The 22,454-nt window shown below is 40.4% G+C and overlaps 2 protein-coding genes and 1 pseudogene across 2 annotated transcripts; 2 read left to right on the forward strand and 1 right to left on the reverse strand.

The window, feature by feature from the left end:
• Positions 1–5,049: 5,049 nt before the first annotated feature.
• On the reverse strand, positions 5,050–7,049 carry LOC125489466 (annotated as a pseudogene).
• Positions 7,050–14,202: 7,153 nt separating this feature from the next.
• On the forward strand, positions 14,203–15,752 carry LOC125489465. Its single transcript, XM_048625395.1, has 2 exons — positions 14,203–14,554; positions 14,632–15,752. Exon 2 carries the CDS (start codon positions 14,751–14,753, stop codon positions 15,750–15,752), a length of 1,002 nt encoding a protein of 333 aa, XP_048481352.1. The 5' UTR covers positions 14,203–14,554; positions 14,632–14,750.
• A 3,197-nt stretch (positions 15,753–18,949) lies between these two features.
• Positions 18,950–20,222, forward strand: LOC125489464. The gene has a single exon (XM_048625394.1). It carries the CDS (start codon positions 18,979–18,981, stop codon positions 20,068–20,070), a length of 1,092 nt encoding a protein of 363 aa, XP_048481351.1. The 5' UTR covers positions 18,950–18,978; the 3' UTR covers positions 20,071–20,222.
• Positions 20,223–22,454: the final 2,232 nt, after the last annotated feature.

Genomic DNA, 22,454 nt, shown 5'->3' on the forward strand with positions numbered 1-22,454 from the left:
CTTTATGGAAAGTGGTAAGTATGCTTTATCAAGTATAAATATTAATGAATAAAATTTATCAACACTTACCCTTTACAAAACGTTGAAGCCAAAGTCGATATCAGTAAAGCAACCTGTATGAAAAACTTGTAATTAAAATATGATAATGGAGGATGCAAAATTTTGTATGTAAGTACTTGTAAGTTTACATTTAACTCAACTTTTTAAGTAGATATCAGTGGTTAATATACATACATGGGTTTTAATACAAAACAATAAATCGCCTAGGTTAGGTCCACGTAAATAAAATAGTTTCCAACTTTAATGCTCGTGTCAGTAATAGTGGATGGTACTGTACCTTCAAAACTTTTCTCTTAAAGCTATGGACGTGCGTAGCGTATGGACGGGCCCAACGAACGCCCAACGAACGCCCAACGATGGATCTTTATAATACATAATACAGGGCAGATTGTCAACGAAACCCGTTCGTTGGCGTTCGTTTGGCCGGTCTGTACGCAGCTTAACACACTTGACGCTCGGATTTGCGAATAATAAGGATAGAACAAGGAAGAAAAATATGAGAAAACATACCCTAAGAACCTCCATTACATAATAAATCCAAGCAAATTTTAGTTCCTCACTACTTTCCTACGACTCATTCGACTGTTTTTTCCATAATGATGTTATAAATAAAGAGTTTCTAAGAACATTTCATATTATTTTATATACCAAAGAAAATCGCAACAATTATGCGTATCTAATACAAATTTTTGCTTTTCAATTAGTACAGTAGATTTAAAGTAAAAACTTAATTATCTTAATATGGAACTGGAACAAATATTTTGAAGATTTTTTTCAGTATACAGGCTGTTGTAAAAATGGTATACGGAGCCGAGGGATGTCTTAGGGGGTCAATCTTGAAAACTTTGTGGACGAGCGTCATGAAACGATTCAAGTTAAGGATGGGAGTTAAGACCTTGGGTATATGCTCAAAAGTTCCAGTCGAGAAACCCAGAGAAGAGAATAGAATGCTATGGAATAGATGTAACTAGGGAATGCAATCTCGTCTCGCCGAGATCTCGATCTCGCGAGATCTCGGCCATATTTTACGAGATTGAATCTCGTCAAATTTTGTACGAGATCTCGCGAGACAACGAGATCGAGAAATGCAGCGTGACGACGTGTTTTTCATGCAAAATATGTGTTTTTTGACAAGCCATTTTCAGACAAACTAACTTGCCTTTCCGTACCTTGATAACTTAATCTTCTACTTTAAACTTATTGTATTTGATTAATACGATCTCACAACATTTATTTCAAACTTGTGAAGTAAAATTTTTGTTTTTATTTATAAACAGTAATGTTGTATTACTCTTAATTATTGAAACTAAAGCAATACTTAATATAGATCATTATTTTGTTACCAATATTGTATGAATTTGAACTTATTAGCTACAGTAGGGACTTATAATTTATTTATTTATTTTATTTGTAAGTTACAAAAACAGATTGTTATTAACACATTCTTATAAATTCATGCTTGTGGATCTTAATGTAAATAACAGTCCAAAACTATGTAACAAAAACATGCTAGAGTAGTTTGCTACACAAACATTTGTTTAGGTTAGTAATTATATTTTAAACTTAATTTTAAATCTATGAGGTAACTAGTTAAACTAAATCATTAATTAGGTTAGTTCTAATTCTAAGCCAGTACATATTGGCTTACAAACAACGTAATTAGGTATGTATATACTATAAGTAGTTTAATTATGTACTTAACAAGTGTTCATTCATTATTGTAAAGCAATTTTATTGCATAACGGAACCCAGGTACGAGGGCTACACCGAAAAGATCGGGAATAGAATACTTAGGAATAAATTAGAGTGAAACCTTTTTGGTGTATCAAATGTAGTGTTTTTTCAAACATAATTCCATTTTCGAATTTAAAAAAAAGTAAAAAATAAAAGAGTATTGACCATTTGAATTTGACAAGTCGGTGTAAAAAATGGAGCTTACGCGGGAACATTTCCGTGCAATAATTTTTCACAACTTTCGTCGAGGTTTATCTCAAGAACAATGTCTCGCCGAGCTTGTTTCTATTTATAAACTTGAAGCACCAAGTAAAACGACTATATATCGTTGGTATTCTGAGTTTCGCCGTGGACGTTCCTCTCTTACCACAGTCCCTTCTACAGGTCGGCCAAAAACAGCGGTAACACAAGATAACATCGATGCTGTACGCCAGTTAATAAAAGAAGATAGACATGTGACATACGAGCAGATTCGGGCTTCTCTCAGCATTGGTATGACAGCCATTCAAACCATTTTACATGAAGAACTGGGTGTCAAGAAGTTAGTTTCGCGCTGGGTGCCCCACCGTTTGACCGAGGAACAAAAGTCGGCTCGTGTTAATTGGTGTCGATCTGCTCTGCAACGGTTCAATGGAGGCAGTTCAAATGCTGTCTACAATATCGTCTCTGGTGATGAATCGTGGATTTATTCATATGAGCCCGAAAGAAAACATCAATCGGCAGTTTGGGTCTTCGAAGGTGAGGTCAAGCCAACAAAAGTTATTCGCTCACGCAGCGTGTCGAAAAAAATGGTCGCTTCGTTTGTATCGAAAACTGGCCATGTGGCTACGATTCCATTACAAGAACAAAGGACGGTTACTGCTGATTGGTACACAACAGTTTGTTTGCCGGAAGTCGTAAGAGAACTTCGTAAAACTAACCCGAATCGTCGAATAATCCTTCACCACGATAATGCAAGCTCTCATACCGCTCGCAAAACAAGAACGTTTTTAAATATGGAAAACGTGGAGTTGATGGACCATCCTCCGTATAGCCCTGATCTGAGCCCCAATGATTATTTTACATTCCCAAGAATTAAAGATATGCTACGTGGTCAACGGTTTAGCGGCCCAGAAGAGGCGGTCGAAGCTTACAAATCAGCTGTTTTGACAGTATCCACTTCAGACTGGAATTACTGTTTCAATGATTGCTTTAATCGAATGAAAAAGTGCATTGAATGTCACGGAGACTACTTTGAAAAACAATAAAAGTAAATAATATTATGATATCTTTGTACTTTTTTCTATTCCCGATCATTTCGGTATCGCCCTCGTAGTGATGACCCAAATATATCAATATGATTATATATATAATAATTAGGTATAGACATTAACAAATGTTATTAGAGTTAGAGACAAAATAATAAGTACTCTGCTGTTGATTTTTAAAAGAAACTTACAATATTTTAATAACTAACAACGAAGTTACTATTTAATTACAAATCATGTCAGTTACTAGTTCCTAATACAAGCATTTGCATAATGTTTTTATTGACATTCTCCCAATCTCGCGAGATCTCGCAAGGTGGAAATCTCGTACGAGATTGCATTTCCTAGATGTAACGTTACATGAGTTACATCCGATTATCTATAGTAGTCTTTGTTACATCGTAGTGAAGTGCAGTATCGAGATATTGAATGTCGATCGATAATTAAGTAAACTCGGTGCATTGTTTTTCACACTCATTTTATCATTTTAAACTTCATAAACAGTCGAAGTCATGGCCTTCTATGGAAAGTGAAGTACATATATGCAATTATGCATGTATACATGTTTAATTGTTTATTGGTCAAAGATACAGTCAGCAAAAGAAATATGTAGGTATATATGTTCCCCAGTGCTGCGCCAACAGTTTCATCATAGAGTTTTTTTAAACTCATGATTGGAAGATAGCAGATACAAAAAAAAACAAACAATCACACCTTTTACTAATGTACTCCCTTGCGGGGTAGGCAGAGGTGCATTGCTGCACCCACTTTTCGCCAGTGTTATGTTAGTCCCAATGTAATAGGGGGCGGGCCAGGAAGGTATACAAACAAGCTCAATAAGTTAAAATGGGTTCCCCTCATCTCGCCTAATCTTAATTGCCCAAAACTCGTTTCGCATAACTCGTAAGGTCTAAACTTTTTTGGTCGAATCATCACTTTGCCAAGTCTTACGTAGCATAAGGCTCGTTTCGCCTAAAACCCTTTTGGCACAATCTTGAAACACGTAAGTCTCGTTTGCTCAAATTGTTCGTATAGGTAAAATCTTGTTTCTCCTAATATACTTAATCTAAATAAATTATATATTAAGTATGTTGTAAATGTACAAATTGTGGTATTTTTCTCCTACATCCCGAAAATCACGATATTGAATTATCAAAATATCGAAAGTTAATGACCATTATAATTATTACAAACGCCATCATACCCCATGGGCTCGAATCCTAAATATAGGTGCGACGACGAGCAAAGCGAGGAGGAGCGTGTTAGGTGCACATTTTCGTCAAAAGCAAAGCGGAGCGGAGCGAAGCGGAGCGGAGCGTTTCCTACATACAAGGAACAGTTGCGCTAAGACGCCCCATACAAGTTAAAGCCCGAATATTATTTATTTATTTATTAATGAAGCATGGAAAACCAACAGCATGGAATTATAGAACTTTTTCACCTTTTTTTTCTTTATATAACCTATGTCATAGCATTATTAGACTATTCAAGATTTGGCCATACCATTATTAGGCTAAACAAAATTATGCGAAATAACTTTTTACTAAACGAGATTTATGCCATACGATTTTCGGCGTAACGAGACTTTGACCAAACGTTACTATGCAATACGAGATTAGGCAAATAAATCTTATGCCAAAAAAGGTAGAACCAGTTAAAATAGTACCTACCTACACTGTTTCCTAAGGGGCGAGAGCATTATAGTATTAGCATATATTTTATTTTTATTATTACCACCGTAAAAACAATAATAAAAATTACCATTTTCCTGTAAGTTATTTTGAAACAAAACTGCATGTTGGATAGGGCTGGGGCTGGCTGGAGTCTGCAGTGCAGTTGGCGGTGCTTGGTGAGCCCGGCTCGATGGCCCTGGCATATTCCACAATTCTGTGTCTCTCTCAAGTGCGGGTGAGGGAGTCCTGCGGCATGAAGGCCCCGGCATATTCCATATTGAGAGTCTGAATGAATGGGATATTTTTATTAATACAAAAAAAAAATAACATACTTAAATATTTTAAGCCTATACTAGCAACAAAAAGTACCTACAGAAGTTGCCTTGTTCAGGCATGAAATGTTGACTTCTACTATTTTAATTGCCAATGTACCTAACTGTGATCAAATTCTGTAAGTATGTGGATTACCTGATTCATTCTGCCCAATCTCTATAATTGTCATTATTGGTGTAGATGTTGCTTGGCTTGTAGGTTGTGGTTGAGTCTCTAAGTCTGCAGGCAGGCTATCAGGTACTACAACTTCCTATAAATGTAACAAAATAAAAACAATGTAGGTAAGTAGGTAGTTAAGTATTTTTTCAATTTAAATTATTAAATAATTTATTATTATTAACATAAATTTATTATTAACATAAATTTTATGACATGAGTCAATTAAACTACTATCCATTCAAAAAGACCTACTCGTATAACCAGTTACATCTTGGAACATTGCAGATAGTTAATAATCTATTTTATAATAATAAAACTTTATTTTCAATAAAAAGATAGCAACAACGTTACAGACCAACTAAATGTAGACAAAATAAATGTAGAAAAAAAATGCTTTGTGACTTGAACCATCATATCAAACCTTAGCTAGGAATGATCCTGTATTATGGGATTTTGATGTTTCTTCGTTATAATATAACATAACAACCAGTAGGTACACAAAACAAATTTTGTCTTTTGTATGAATAAGTTTGTGCGATTTGAGAGGTTAAAGCCTCGAATTCACTAGGGCACAAGTTCTGAGACTGTTACAGAACATCTACGGTGCGTGTTCTCAGAACATTTTGGTAACATGTCGTGATACATGTTGTTTGTCCACACCAGCAGTCTCCGCCGAAATGTCGCCCGAGGAAGTCAATAAGTTTTTTCTACGGGCATGTTGATGCTAGAAGTCGCGCACGCGTCCACACTCTGCAACAGCGGTCGCTAGACTCAAAGTACTCTGTGCGCTAGACTGATGTCGCAGGAAGTTCTGTCTCGCGAGCCAAAACACGGAACCTGTTCTGCGACACGTAGATGTCGCTGTATAGTCGCGTGCGACGTCGCAGAACAGAGCGCGACGTCGCGGCGACACGTAGACGACATGTGCCTAGACAGGTTCTGCGACGATTTGTCGCCTAGTGAATACGAGGCTTTAAATGTCTATGAATAAGAATGGGGAAACAGTTTCTACTACATAGTTTCTATGGAACTTACTAATACCCTGTTTACTGTGATTACTTATCTAATTTTATAGGCAATAATAAGGTGTAAGTATTTAAAAAAATGGACAAGGCCTAAACTCTTCCTTCATTGGAAGGAGACCCGTACCCCAGCAGTGGGGACGTAATGGGTCGTGATGATGATGATGATTGAAAAAAAAGTGTTACTTAAAGCAGTTTAAATTAATGAAAGATTACCATGGAATATCCCGCCTCTTCAATGGGTAATCCAGTAGCAGATTGGTGTCCAATGATGTTAAGCACCCGCTGCTCTAAGTCAGTTAGTTTAGAGAAGTTAGCGGGTCCACCACCCGTACCTCCAGCTGCCTTGTAGATCCTCGCAGCCTTTTTTTGAATTATTTTTAAAATCGCTCCATACCTAATAACAAGCAAAAGAAATACAATATAGGCAGCAAAAATCTATGAAAAGTTAATGAACAACAAGTTGTAAACATAGTTCACTACTACCTGTGCGTTCTTGCTGGCCAGCAAGAACAGGGTCACGCCAAAGCTAGTTAATTTGACCTCCGGTTTTTGTCAGTCAGGTACACAGTTTTTTCTTACAAATAGTACTTAAGAACTTACTTTCTTCCATTTTTCTGGAGTTTTTGTGTCGCCTGTGCCATCACTGTTTAAGACGTTGCTTAGTTCATCCCATAATTGTATGGCTCTTATTCGTCCTTTGGCGTTATTGGACGGCTTCGAGAGGTCCCCGTGCCTAGCAAACATAAGAGAAATTAGATATGATTAACAACACCGTGTTTATTTCGTAAATAAATGAAATCGTGTAGTTAACTTACTGCTCCATAAATGTGACCAATAACTCGAACTGCTGTGGGCTTGATTCTTATCATATAATTATGCTTGATTCTTGCGTTTGATTAGCTTTTTATAATAAATTAACACTTCAACTTCAACTTTTTGTTTTCCAAATTTGAGGTTTCACCGCAAAAATTCATGTGAGCGAGTCTTTGGCGAGTCTACGTACAAATTATAGTATTGTCACGGTTTGTTTTCGAATCGAGCTGTCAAATTGGTGACTTACACTCGCACAGACAACAAAAACCGATTGGTTTATAAATGCCCGTTTCCGAAAAGCTAACGCTTTCGGCAACGATAATCCAAATCAAATTGTAAGTAACTTACACTTCGAACTAAAGGTTCAGCTAGTGAACACCAGATGGCACTGTTTAATTCCTATACAAATTTGCCTTTTCACGTTCTTTTCTGTATTGGTATTTTAACTCACACTCTTACTGTTCTTTTTTATGTTGGTGCGGTGACAAAGGAAGAGATATGGCACCCAACTTCAAAAAAGATGCTATTATTAATTATTTCTTACTTTTTAGTAATTTTTGAAGTCGGTTTTTAATTTTTTTAAATTATTATTTTATTTTATTGTTTTTAGTTTATTTGCAATTATAAATTGTGACTCAAAAGTAAGATGCAAATGATACCATATACGTCGGTGAGCGGTGGTAGCTCAGTCGGGTAAGCGCCCGCTTCTCACGCCAGAGATGCGGGTTCGAATCCCGGCGCTGACATGTACCAATGAGTTCTTTTCTGAATTTAAGTACAATGTATACCATCGCTCTTACGGTGAAGGAAAACATCGTGAGGAAACCTGCATATCTAGACTTAGCACATCTAGATATGTGAACCCTCCAACCCGCAGTGGACCAGCGTGGTGGGAAATGGTCCAAGCTTAGGAAGGCAGTTTAGACCTTGGGGATATGCACAAAGGTTCCACTCGAGAGAGCCAGGTGCAGGTACTGGTACTGACACCCCCACAGAAAATAGAATAGAATACCATATACGTCCTACTAGTCAATACGAATCATTCAAACCTAAGCACGAGGTAGTTGCTATACCTATACCGTTGAGGAGTTCCCTTGACTGCCTTCCGTTTCCATCATCAGATCAGGTCAAGGTCACCATCATATTTTTTATCTCTCTAAATTCTGTTCTAAATCTCATTAGAATCGGTTAATAGGTACCCAAAATGGAAATTCATACTTACCCTGTTTTTAGCCCTTTACCCAACCTTGGGGGTGAAACTAAATTCTGAAAAAAAATGGGACCACCTGGGAGCTCAACCCAATACATCAAAAAAAGAATTTTCAAAATCGTTCCATACACGGCGGAGTCATCGGTGAATATACATATTATGTATAAAAAAGATCCCGATGAATTGAGAACCTCCTCCTTTTTTTGAAGTTGGTTAAAAATAGCCGCATCTCGAAATTTTGCACACGTGTCGATAGGTAATTTGGTATGCCGGCAATTTTTATTTTTTATGATATCTTGATCAGCGCCCCTGTCGGTGACTTTCGAAACTATTTTTTTTTATCGACACTGACAATAGCAAATTAATACTTCGGTTGTTTATAGCTCCTGAGTCCCGACACCTTGATAGCATTCCCACTATCTCCATGGGGAATGGGGATGGGGATAATGGGAGCGACCGGATGTGTTATGCCTATCCGCTATTATACAGGTTGGTGCAAAATCGATCGCTGTGACAATACTTAAGTATGTACTTACATATTTTTTCAAATCACGCATTCATAAAATTTCAATATGAAAACCACCACGATAAAAGAATTTTGATGAAATTTTGTACATTGGCTACTATCATCCCGGAATTTCCACTAATGCTAGTGAGTAATTCTAGTGTCATAGGATTTGATTAGAGAAGGTAAAGACCATAGGTATAGGACAGTTTAATAATAGTCTATTCTTTGGCAAGAATGGGTCTTCTTATTACTTTAATTATAAAATATAATTAAGGGGGGGATGCAGCAAGCCTTCACGAAGAGTACTCACGCTTAGGGCTCTCAGTACTCGGGCCCTCCCCGTGAGTAGCGGCACCGAAAGCATATGGAGCCGTGAAACCGATTGTTGCGACTCTTGAGACCATGGGTTCTACTCAACTAAACCAACCCGTCGGCGGCGACGAGGCTCGCCACCCGTCACGCCGTGTCTCTCGAGGGGGCGAAAAGTGGTTTGCGGATGCCCGTTTGGGCACGTTTAATGTATGTGGAGGAATGGAGGATAAGGTTGATGAAGTATATGAGATGATGGATGCTAGAGGAATAGATATAATATATTGTGTGTGAATGAGACCAAGCGAAAAGGAAAGGATATTACTACACATGGCTCGTACACCGCGTATTGGTCTGGTGTAGATGTCACTGAGCGAGCATGCCAGGGTGTTGGTATTTCTCTCTCTCTCTCTCAGCCTTCCGTAGTCCACTGTTGGACATAGGCCTCTCCTAACGATCGCCACCCCAAACGGTCACCCGCCATCTGCATCCAGCGGCTTCCCGCTACCTTCCGCAGATCATCAGACCAACGGGTTGGGGGGCGACCGACACGCCGTTTGCCGACACGGGGTCTCCACTCCAGAACCTTTCTACTCCAGCGGTCGTCGGCTCTGCGGGCTACGTGGCCAGCCCATTGCCATTTCAGCGTGCTAATCCTTTTGGCTATGTCGGTAACTTTAGTTCTCCTGCGGATTTCTTCATTACGAATCCTATCTCGCAGGGACACGCCTAACATAGCCCTTTCCATAGCACGCTGAGCGACTCTGAGCTTGTGGATAAGCCCTATGGTGAAGCACCACGTCTCGGCTCCGTAAGTCATCACTGGCAACACGCACTGATTGAAAACTTTTGTTTTCAGACACTGAGGTATGTTTTCAGTGAAGATGTGTCGTAATTTCCCGAACGCTGCCCATCCGAGTTGGATTCTACGAGCTACCTCTTTATCGAAGTTGGATTTACCTAATCGGATCACTTGTCCTAGGTAGGGATACTGATCAACAACTTCGATGGTGACACCTCCTACAGTTACGGGCGATGATGAAACATGTTCGTTCGACATGACCTTTGTCTTGTCCATGTTCATTTTCAGCCCAACTTGTTTAGAGGCATCATTGAGGTCTGTGAGCATTTCGCCCAACTCCTCCAGCGTTTCCGCCATAATAACTATGTCATCAGCAAATCGTAGATGAGAGATATATTCGCCATTGACGTTAATGCCCAGTCTTTTCCACTCTACAAGCTTAAAAACATCTTCCAGTGCACAGGTGAACAGTTTCGGAGAAATAACATCTCCCTGTCTCACGCCCCTTTGCAACTGGATCGGTTTTGTGCTATGTTCGTGTAATCGAACTGACATTGTGGCAGCATTGTACATACATCTCAACACCTCGATATAGCGATAGTCTATATGGCACCGCTGAAGGGATTGAAGCATCGCCCAGAGCTCAATAGAATCAAAGGCTTTCTCATAGTCCACAAACGCTAGACATAAAGGTAGATTATACTCCTCGGTCTTCTGTATAACCTGCCGAAGCGTGTGTATGTGATCTATGGTACTATAGCCTTTTCGGAACCCGGCTTGTTCGGGTGGCTGGAAGTCGTCGAGTCTTTGCTCGAGACGATTCGTAATAACTCTCGAAAACAGCTTGTACACATGGCTCAGAAGTGCAATGGGTCTATAATTCTTCAATAGGGCTTTGTTGCCTTTCTTGAAGAACAAAGTAACTACACTTCTGCTCCATGCCTCCGGGCTTGTGCCTTCGAGTATGACGGAATTAAACAGCCTCCGAAGTGCTATTAAAATCGGTCTACCGCCGGCTTTCAGAAGTTCTGTCGTTATTCCATCATCTCCCGGAGCTTTGTTGTTTTTTAGCTGTTTGAGAGCTATACTAATCTCGTCTAGACTGACGTCCGGAATATCTTCGGTATAGTGTCGGGTGAGTGGCGCTCGGCTGTCGTGAGCACCGCTGGTAATAGGGTTTTGTGTTGTGGTGTATAACTGTCCGTAGAATCTCTCAATTTCTCCCAGAATTTCGGGCACTGATGAAACGGTGTTGCCAGTGTCGGTCTTCAGTTGGGTCAACAGAGTCTGCCGAACAGATCGATCTCTAGCAAAGACTTTGGAGCCCTTGTTTTGCTCTATTGCGTCTTGAATGCGCTTGCAATTGTAGCGTCTCATATCGCAACGTCTTGCTTTGGCGATCTGTCTGTTTAGACGTCTGTATTCGACCATATCAACTGAAGACTGCAACCTCATTTCTCTCCGTTCTCTTATGAGACTCAGAGTCCCATCTGAGAGTTTTTGAGGTCCTCGGTTGGTTCGGGACGAAAAATATTTCGATCCTACCTCTCGGACAGTTTCCACAAACCTATTGTTTAAATCGTCAACTGTAACGCAATTCTCTAAACATATCAGGCGGTCGCAAAGCTCAGACTGAAAGCTTTCGGGATCCTGGATTTGAGCAGGAGTAGGACGGAGCGTGGACTTCATTAGACGGGAGCGTTCTATTTTGCAGTTTATATTCAAAGTGCCTCTTACGAGTCGGTGATCGCTGCCGGTCTTAACCCTACTGATCACTGAGACATCATTGAATATGTGCTTCTTATCCGTCAATATGAAGTCGATCTCGTTTTTAGTCTTCCCATCGGGGCTAATCCACGTCCACTTCCTTTGTGGCTTCTTCTTGTAGAAGGAGTTCATCATATAGAGGCCCTCCTTCTCCAAGAAGTCAGCCAGCATTTGCCCACGATGGTTCCTGACTCCAAATCCATGTGACCCCACTTTCGTCTCGCCGCCTTCTTGTTTTCCGAGTTTCGCGTTAAAGTCTCCCATCACCACCGTGAAATGAGTAGTGAACTTACGCAGGGCAGACGATACGTCTTCATACGCAAGTTCGACCTCATCATCGGTGTGCTTAGATGTGGGTGCGTAAACCTGTATGACCTTCATTGAGTATCGTTTAGATATTCTCAGGATGAGGTACGCAACCCGTGTCGACACACTTCCGATTTCAACGATGTTGTTGACGAGGGACTTGTTGACGATGAACCCGACACCCCCTTGGGACAGTTGGTCGCCCTCCCGGTGGTACAGCAAGTTTCCGGACTGGAGAATTTCCGTATCCTCTCCCTCTCGTCGGACTTCGGATAACCCTATAATGTCCCATTTTAACTTGCTGATTTCCTCTTCCAGCTCCTCTATCTTCACGTCTTCCCTCAGTGTCCGTGCGTAATATGTTGCCAGGTGCAAGGGTCGGTTGGGCTGGTAGCCGACTCTCTGCCGGAGATTCTTCGCACCCCCTGCCCCGCCGTTACCGTGACCGCTACCGGAGTCCGGGATAGCGGGGCTGCCGGGGACTGGGGGCCGGGGCTTTGTTTTTTCCATCATTAGGAGGTGTATTTGCCATAATCACCGCGCTTGGCAGGCGTGTTGGTGATTCTCCTTTTTTACGGCGGGAGATCGCCGCCTCTGCTAGGAGAGGAGGTCGGGTCGATTTACCGCCGCCCGACATTCGGCGTTGTCACTCGTTAGCACCACCCAGGGGGCACGTGTAGGGTAACTAGGGTTTGTACCTACGGACGTGAGCGACAAGCCCCCCAAGTTGGTATTATCCTTTCCGAAAGAATGGTCAAATGTGTGAAAGGCTACGAATGTGTGAGCCCGAGACTTCTCTGGATGCGACTTAAGGTGGGATTAAGGAAGTTGTTTGATCTGGGTGTTTACGCCCCAGACATGTCTAAAAACATATCAATCCGGGAGGAGTTTTGGGAGTCTGTAAGGGAGACGCTAATGATTTGTGAGGATAATGAGTATGTCATTATGTTAGGTGATTTTAATGGAAGAGTTGGAGTGAAAAGGACTGGTTATGAAAGTGTGCTAGGAACGATGATGAAGTACGAATGATTGTGGATGCTAAGAAGAAAGCATGGCTGGATATTATAGCTGCCAAAGCTAGTAATTGTATGAGTTGTAAGGTAGGGAGGAGGAATAAGTAGAAACGCGGTGACTGCTGAGTAACAACTAACTTTATTCACGTTCACACGGACATGGTAAGTAAGCAAGGTAAGCATATATATCTATAAAGTATATCTATCACTACACCTTCCCCGAGAGGAAAAAATAAAATAAAATTACAATTTTATTTTATTACTAGTGAAATTCTTATGAACTAAACATGGTTACACAATTACAGTTAACACAAAGAAAAAGAGTTATTCCATAAAAGTAAGTACTTAATCTAATAAACTATAGCTAACATGGATAGTATAATTTGGTTCTATTCTTATGTACTAAATCTATTTTACCATCTTTTAATATTTCGACATTTGGTGCAACATCTTTGATAACTTTATAGGGTCCATTGTAAATATTTTGAAATTTATTACCAACTTCGTTTTTTACTAATATTAAATCATTTTCTTTATATTTAATTGGGTTGCAATTTACGTCATATTTTTGTTTTCTGACAATTTTGCTTTGGAGTAAATTTTTTCGGGCTTCATTTAGAGATGTTTGTAATCTATACTTTAACTGGAGTGGGTAGTCGTCATAGTTATAGAGTGGGTCTACTTTGTCTTGTATTAAATTACTGGGTAACTTGCACTTTTTGCCGAATATTAATTCAAATGGAGTGTATTGTGTCGAAGAGTGAACTGACGTGTTATACGAAAAGCACCAAAATGGTAGCCAAGTGCTCCATGAATGTGGGTGGTTGTCAGTTTGGATTCGCAAGTAATTAGCTAAACTTTTGTGAGTGTTTTCCAAAGATCCTATGCTCTGATGGTGATAGGAAGTGGACTGAAGAGTAGTTATACCAAGTATTTTACAAACATCTTTAAATAATGACGATAAAAATTCGGTTCCCCTATCGCTGGCACACTTATCAGGAATTCCATATTTAAGAATAAAATTGTTTACGAAGTTTGTAGCTACTTCTAATGAACTTTTTGACTTCATTGGGTACGCTTCAACGTACTTGCTGAGTTCACACTGTGTTACGGCACACTAGTACGCTAGCTGATAAGCAGAGCAGCTAATACACGCACTGAGCACTAGATGGCGCCACTCTCGGAATATCACGTCATGAACAGCCAATCAGAGCCAGCCTTCATCACGACATATTCGCGGGGACCAATAAAAAGACGCCAACACGATGTCCGCCTGCCTACGTCATTGAAGAAGCCTGTAGAACCACACACGCGCAACTAACACTCACACATTCGAATTCGCCTCTCACCTAACTGCCACTGTATATTTAAAATATTGTAAATAATTAATAAAATCAAAGTCTACACGCAAGAAAGTTGTCGCCTACATCATTTCCACAACCACCAACTGGAGAGCCTATGACCGCAGCCCTAAGCCCCAACATCTGGACCTTCTACGCCGAACACCTGCTGGAACCAGCTCCTTGGACGGTGAAGACGCACTCGTGGAAGATCGGCTTCAACACTCAGCAGCAGGCAGCATCACGCATCATCTGGTGAGACAGGCCGACCGCAATATCCTGCCCTCACCCATCCTTACAATTTGTGTCAAAGTGTGCTTATCTCATTCCAGTGCCATAAAATTGCCTCATCATCTGCTTACCACCTGTCGCTTGTGCTTGTGCCTGTGCTACCTACACATCAGCTACGACCTGCTAAAAGCTGTAAGTACTCCACATTTTCACTCGCACCATGATGACTAGCACTAGGGACACGTCACCAAAGATAGATGAGCTAATTAAAGTCCTTAACAAGAAAAGAGGATCTATTAAAGGTAGATTAACGAACTTTTCTAAATATGTAGGTAAGTTTGCTGATAAAACGTTATCAGAAAGTCAGCGCGCAGAATTAAAGTTACGCATGCAAGGCGCATTAAATTTGTATGCCGAGTTTAACGAAATTCAAAACAAAATTGAAGAAAATATTTCTGATAGCGAACTATCTAGTCAGATTGAAAGCCGGGAAACCTTCGAAATGGATTATTATAGTGTCCTTGCTAAAGCTCAATGCATGACCAACGATGATAGGTCTGCAGGGAGCTCAAAATCATCTAATTTTGAATGCGCATCAGTTCAATTGCCTACAATAAGTCTACCTACCTTTGATGGTTCATATGAGCACTGGTTAGAGTTTCGTGACACGTTTACATCCCTAGTTCATAACAACAGCAAAGTAGATAATTTCGGTAAACTTCATTATCTGAAAAGATCATTAATAGGTGACGCAAAATCCGTGATCGATTCTATCGAAATTTCATCTGCCAACTACTCCATCGCATGGGAGTTGTTATTGAATAGGTACAACAATAGCAGGTTATTAGTGCACACACATGTAAAATCATTGTTTTCCCTGCAATCTTTATCAAAAGAATCACCTGACCACATTAGAAAGTTCATTGATACCATTCTAAAAAACATACGTTCCTTGAAAATGCTCGGTGAACCCGTCGAGCATTGGGACACACTCATTGTTTACATGGCCGTGTCCAAATTAGATCAAATAACAGAACGTGAGTGGGAACAATACAAAAGTAGATTGTTATCAATGTGCAATGATTCTAGTTCGTCAATAAAGATAACCGATTTAATTAACTTTCTTAGGGACAGGGCGGATATGTTGGAGACAATAAATTTAAATCACAATAAACCTACAACCAGTTTCTACACGTCACGCGAACATAATAAAAAAACCTAACAATAATCAAAATTCGCCTAAAATTCACTGCAACGTCATCACCGGAAAAACAAAGAATAAATCACCGCATAATCACAACAGTTTCAATCGCAATAAACCATGTCCCAAGTGCAACGGTAAGCACTCGTTATATTCGTGTGAATCATTTCTGAATTGCAATATTCAGGATAGACTAAAGTTTATTCAGGAGAATAAGTTGTGTGAAAACTGTCTTCGGTCAGGACACGCTAGCACTGAATGTAGGTACGGTCCGTGTAGGAAATGTGATAAAAAACATAATTCACTAATTTGCAACTATAAATGTAATAGTGAAAACGTAAACAACCAGTCGTTGACCTTGATTGCGACGGGGGACAAAGGGAGCTCAGCTGACTCCAATGATAAGAATAGTTCTATTCAGGTTCATAACGCACACCTCGAACTAAACTCCGCTCGCTCAATTCCGGTGCAACAAGTCTTATTATCGACAGCAATAGTTGAGATAGCCGACAATGCAGGTTGTTTTCATAAAGCACGCGTGTTATTAGATAACGGTAGTGAACGTAGTTTTATCACGCAGTCGTTATGCAACAAACTAAAATTAAATTCAATACAGTCCACTCAACAAATTCAAGGTGTAGGAGGATTAGTCACAGAAAGTACGCAACTGTGTGACATCCAAGTAAAATCTACAATCAGCACCTTTATTGCGCGCATAAAGTGTTTCGTATTACCGCGAATCACATCAACAGTACCAACTGTTACTATCGATCATTGCAACATTGATATCCCCGATCATGTTCACTTGGCGGATCCAACCTACTATGAATGTGAAAGCATAGACATTCTTCTAGGTGTGGACATATTTTGGGAGTTGTTATGTGAAGGAAGAATGAGACTATCGAGCGGTCCCTTCCTTCAAAACACTAAATTAGGGTGGATCATTTCTGGCCCTATTTATTCTGAACCAAGCTATCGCAAGCAAGTTCAGTGTTATTTCACGCAGTCTATAGACAGTACGGAAGCTATAGATACCCATTTACGCAAGTTTTGGGAAATAGAACAGTTACCTATTGAGAGCAAGTTAGGGAATACGCACATGAATGATGAGGAGCGTGCATGTGAGGAGCACTTCGTACAGACGACAGCGCGGTTATCTGACGGGAGGTTTAGTGTACGCATACCTTTTAAACATTCACCCGACACTTTAGGTGACTCATACACACACGCAGAAAAACGTTTCTTAGCATTAGAAAAACGTTTAAATCGTAACGAGAGTCTTAAGCTTATGTACCGAGAGTTTATTCATGAGTACATTAAGTTAGGTCACATGACACGCGTTGACTCTTATAACTCACCCTATTACATAATGCCTCATCACGGGGTATATCGCGAACATGCAACCACGTCCCGATTAAGAGTTGTTTTTGAAGCAAACACACCATCTTCTAGTGGTAAATCACTAAACGACTTACAGTACGTAGGACCAGCAATTCAAGGGGATTTGATAGGTATTTTGCTACGGTTTAGGGAATGTCGGTACGTAGCATGTGCCGACATTGAAAAAATGTACCGACAAGTGAGCGTCGACCCTAAACAGCGTGACCTACAAATGATACTCTGGCGCGATAATCCATCAGATCCGATACAAACTTATCATTTAAACACAGTGACTTATGGCGAAGCCAGTGCCGCCTTCCTAAGCTGTAGATGTCTGAAACAACTTGCTAATGAATGCAACGACCCCGACGTAGCTAGAACAATAAATAATGATTTTTACGTCGATGATATGTGTACCGGTGATGACAGCGCATCAAAATTATTAAAAATCTGTCGCGATACGGCTAAAGTTTTACAGTCTGGCTGCTTCCCTTTGCGCAAATGGATATTTAATTTTGACAACGATTTATCTAGTAGCGAAATGGCCAAAGAGTTATCACTAGGTGAAGATAGCCAGTGCAAAACATTAGGATTAGGCTGGTACAATCTTAGTGATGAGTTGTATTTTCACACAAAGTTTTCAGGGGGGACTGAGGATATAACTAAACGTAAAATATTGTCAGGTGCATCTCAAATTTTCGATCCAATCGGCTTAATAAATCCAGTGATCACAACAGCAAAAACTTTACTTCAAAGTCTATATTTGTTAAAGCTGGGTTGGGATGAAATAGTACCATTAAATATCGCACAATCATGGATATCGTTTGTAAATAGTTTGTCGTCGCTCAATGAAATACGCATACCACGTTATGTAATGGGTTGTAACAACACACGCAAAGAGCTACATATATTTACCGATGCATCTCAGGTAGCTTATGGCTCGTGCGCATACATACGCACAATTGATAACAGATCAGCTGTTACCGTAAGGTTACTTTATTCCAAGGGCAAGGTCGCGTCGCTTCAACCAGTTAGCATTCCACGGCTGGAGCTCTCGGGAGCATTAGTAGGCGCACGACTTTATCACAAGATAATTAACTCGCTCAGATCGAAGTTCGATAACGTCGTATTTTGGACTGACTCAACTATAGTATTAGGATGGCTACGTATGCCATGTAACTTGCTGAAAACGTTTGTTCAAAATAGGGTCGCGGAGATTCATGAACTTACCAAAGACAGTCTATGTCAATGGCGGCATGTTAGTGGTAAAGATAACCCAGCCGATATAGTATCACGTGGACAAAGTTTAGGTATGTTAAAAGAAAATAGTCTTTGGTGGAATGGCCCTACATACCTACATGACCCTCAGTTTGACGTAACGAGCTTGAAGGCACCGTTAGTACCTAATCACACAGAGTTACCCGAAATAAAGCCAACTGCCGTACAAAGTCATGTAACACAACAAAAAAATAATGATGAGTCATGGCTTGATTTTAATAGGTTTTCACAGTTTGTTCGCATGCAACGAGCGGGTGCCTACGCCTTAAGGTTTATTTATAACGCGCGCAACAAAATCAAAAGAATAGGCCCGTTATCAGTTGACGAACTTAATGAATCGCTCACAACATTGACAAAATTAGCACAAAGGGAATCATTCTCCGACTTATTCAATAAAAATGGTCTGTCAGTATCTAAATCAAATAGTTTATCGAAACTGAATTTATTTTTAGATGATAAACAAATTATTCGTGTGGGAGGTCGCATACAGAACTCCTTAGATTTTAGTTTTAATAAAAAGCATCCTGCCCTATTATCATCTAAACACTATTTCACGCTGTTATTGTTTAGACATCAACATAAACAACTGATGCACGCAGCTCCGCAGCTTCTGTTGTACACCGTGAGGGAGGCGTGGTGGCCGGTCGCCGGCCGCTCGCTCGCGCGCCGCGTCGTGCACGCCTGCGTCACGTGCGCCCGCCTGCGCGCCCAGACACTACAACCCATCATGGGTAACTTACCCGCGCAAAGGTTACAACCTGGGTTTCCATTCGAACGCTGTGGGGTAGACTACGCTGGTCCTGTGCTCATATTGAACCGTAAAGGTAGGGGTGCTATCACGGTAAAGGCATACATATGCATATTTGTATGCTTTGTAACACGCGCAGTGCATTTGGAGCTCGCTTCAGACTTATCATCAGAGGCTTACATATTAGTTCTGAAGCGATTTATTAGTCGTAGAAATAAACCTGCAGAAATATTTTCTGATAATGGAAAAAACTTTGTAGGCGCTAATAATGAACTTTCTAAGTTCCTTAAGAACTGTTCCGATGAAATAAAAGATTACGCAACTTCCCAAAGTATAAAATTTCACACTATACCTCCGTACGCTAGTCATTTTGGGGGCTTGTGGGAACGTGGAGTCAAAAGTTGTAAGCACCACTTGCGACGAGTGGTAGGTAACGCGCATTTAACTTTTGAAGAATTCACGACAGCTTTGACACAAGTTGAAGCCATACTAAACTCTCGCCCATTAACTCCATTGTCCTCTGACCCCAACGACTTCCTTCCTCTAACTCCTGCCCATTTCCTGGTTGGCCGTCCACTTACAGCACCTGCCACAGCGGACCTGCGAGACAAGCCGATGCTGCGCCTCACACGCTACCAGAGAGTCGAGCAGATCCGCCAGCACTTCTGGGCCAGGTGGTCCAAGGAGTACGTCTCGGAGCTGCAGCAGAGGATCAAGTGGAGGACGAGCAGTGAGGACTTGAAGGAGCACACCATGGTTCTCATCAAAGATGACAATCTACCACCATTGAAGTGGAGCCTGGGTCGCATCACACGAGTCTACCCGGGCAGAGATGGCATATCAAGAGTGGCCGATATCAGAACCGCCAATGGGACTACACGCAGGGCATTCTCCAAAATATGCCCGCTTCCTGTGGACGACTGTTCCTGTTGAAACCTGACGGTTCCAAGGCCGGGAGTATGTTACGGCACACTAGTACGCTAGCTGATAAGCAGAGCAGCTAATACACGCACTGAGCACTAGATGGCGCCACTCTCGGAATATCACGTCATGAACAGCCAATCAGAGCCAGCCTTCATCACGACATATTCGCGGGGACCAATAAAAAGACGCCAACACGATGTCCGCCTGCCTACGTCATTGAAGAAGCCTGTAGAACCACACACGCGCAACTAACACTCACACATTCGAATTCGCCTCTCACCTAACTGCCACTGTATATTTAAAATATTGTAAATAATTAATAAAATCAAAGTCTACACGCAAGAAAGTTGTCGCCTACATCATTTCCACAACCACCAACTGGAGAGCCTATGACCGCAGCCCTAAGCCCCAACACACTGTATGGTAAGTATGTAAGAATTATTACTTTCGTCTTTATCTAATGGTCCTACGACATCAATGAATACTTTTTCCATAGCCGAAGTGGCTGTAGTTGTAATAGACATAGGTTCCTTTATATAATGTGAACTATACTTCTGTGTTTGACACTTTTCGCATTTTCTTATAAATTCTTTTACACTCTTTTCAAGACCTGGCCAAAAGTAATATTTTTTAATATTATTATACATCCTTCTAATACCAGCGTGGCCACTAGATGGTAGTAGATGGAAATCATTTAATATTACTTTTTGGTCGTCTTTGTCTTCAATTCTTTTTATATTATTTAGTATACATAATCTTGGTCCGGACCAATTTTTATTTATTTGTACTTCATTTACTAACTTTTTTATAAACTCGTCGTATTTTTCGCACCTTACAAAAATTAATTCGTGCACGTTTATTTCTTTACAAAATAATTTCAGCTCCCTCACAAAAGCGGCTGGCGTCAGTTGTGATCGGGCGGCTGGATTTATATATGTCGCAGGCAACTGGTTTAATCTCCTGTTTGATTGAACCACTAGCCCGTTCATTGGATGGCGCTATTCAGTTGTATGACTAAAGGACAACTCGTCAAGTCGTTGATTGTAACGTTCGACGTCTTGACTGAACGTCATTCAGCGAAGTCGTTGAATGGGATATAGTATAGCAACTTTGTAATGTCTGGTTAGGGCTTAGGGTGAACATCACCAGACAAGAGTCAACAAAAAGACTATGTTACAAAGCTCTTATCTCACAAATTAACTAAACAATAACAATAAACATACCTTCATATTGTTGTTCATAATTATCCAGTTTCGCCACTTTTTTTCTATGAAACTATCCGCCCGCGGCGTAATAATAGGTAAATCCATGTTGTCACACTATTTTAACACAAATAACGCACTTTAAAGCAAATTTATTTGCAAAAAACTAACAATATAGGTGCTTTTTGTGTCAGCTGTTAGCTGTTAGACGCCATATTTGTTTTATTCACCACCTGACTGATTTTAAGTCAGCTAACTAGTTGGACGTTTTGTGACGCTTGTACAATCAACGTTCGGCCTAGTCATACAACTGAACAGCGCCATCCAATGAACGGGCTAGTGGTTCAATCAAACAGGAGATTAAACCAGTTGCCTGCGACATATATAAACTCATTTTACTTGGTGCATAACAAAATATTTCGTTTTCTAACTCTATCTGTTTATTTTTACGTAATTTATTTAAGTAACTATCTTCAATAAAACTGAGTTCAACAGATATACTCGGTCTACTATGTATTTCTACAACTTTCGGTTGATCAGGCCGATCGTCCATAGGAATCGTAGCACCCCGAGATATCTGAGAATCGTTTAACTTTCTATATTGAGCGCGCGTCATAACATTAACGACACTATGACTCATTTCTTTAAGCTCGTCCGACGAGATAGACAGTCTCGACATTGCGTCTGCGGCTGCATTTTGTGAACCTTTAATATATTCAATTGAAAAATCATACTCCTCTAGTACGAGTCTAAACTTCATGAGACGGCTCGATGGATCACGCATGCCAAACAAGTAGTTAAGCGGCTTATGGTCAGTTTGAATGATAAAATTTCGCCCATATAAATACGGTCTAAAATGCTTAACGGCCCACACTATCGCCAACAACTCTTTTTCTATAGTGGGATAGTTGAGTTCCGCTTTGTTAAGATTTCTACTCGCGAACGCAATCGGTCTCTTATCTGAGTTACATAATATAGCACCTAGAGAGCAGTTGGATGCATCTGTTTGTAATATGAACTGGTTGCTTTCTGATAAGTCGGGATATTGTAATACAGGGGGCGATGATATTATTGTTTTTAACTTATCGAAAGAAGATTGACATTCTTCATTCCACACAAAGGGTGTATTTTTTTTTGTTAATCGGGTTAAAGGTAAAACTAGGTATGCAAAATTTCTAATGAATTTTCTAT

This window comes from Plutella xylostella, chromosome 14 (assembly GCF_932276165.1).
Source record: "Plutella xylostella chromosome 14, ilPluXylo3.1, whole genome shotgun sequence".
Taxonomy (NCBI): Eukaryota; Metazoa; Arthropoda; class Insecta; order Lepidoptera; family Plutellidae; genus Plutella; species Plutella xylostella.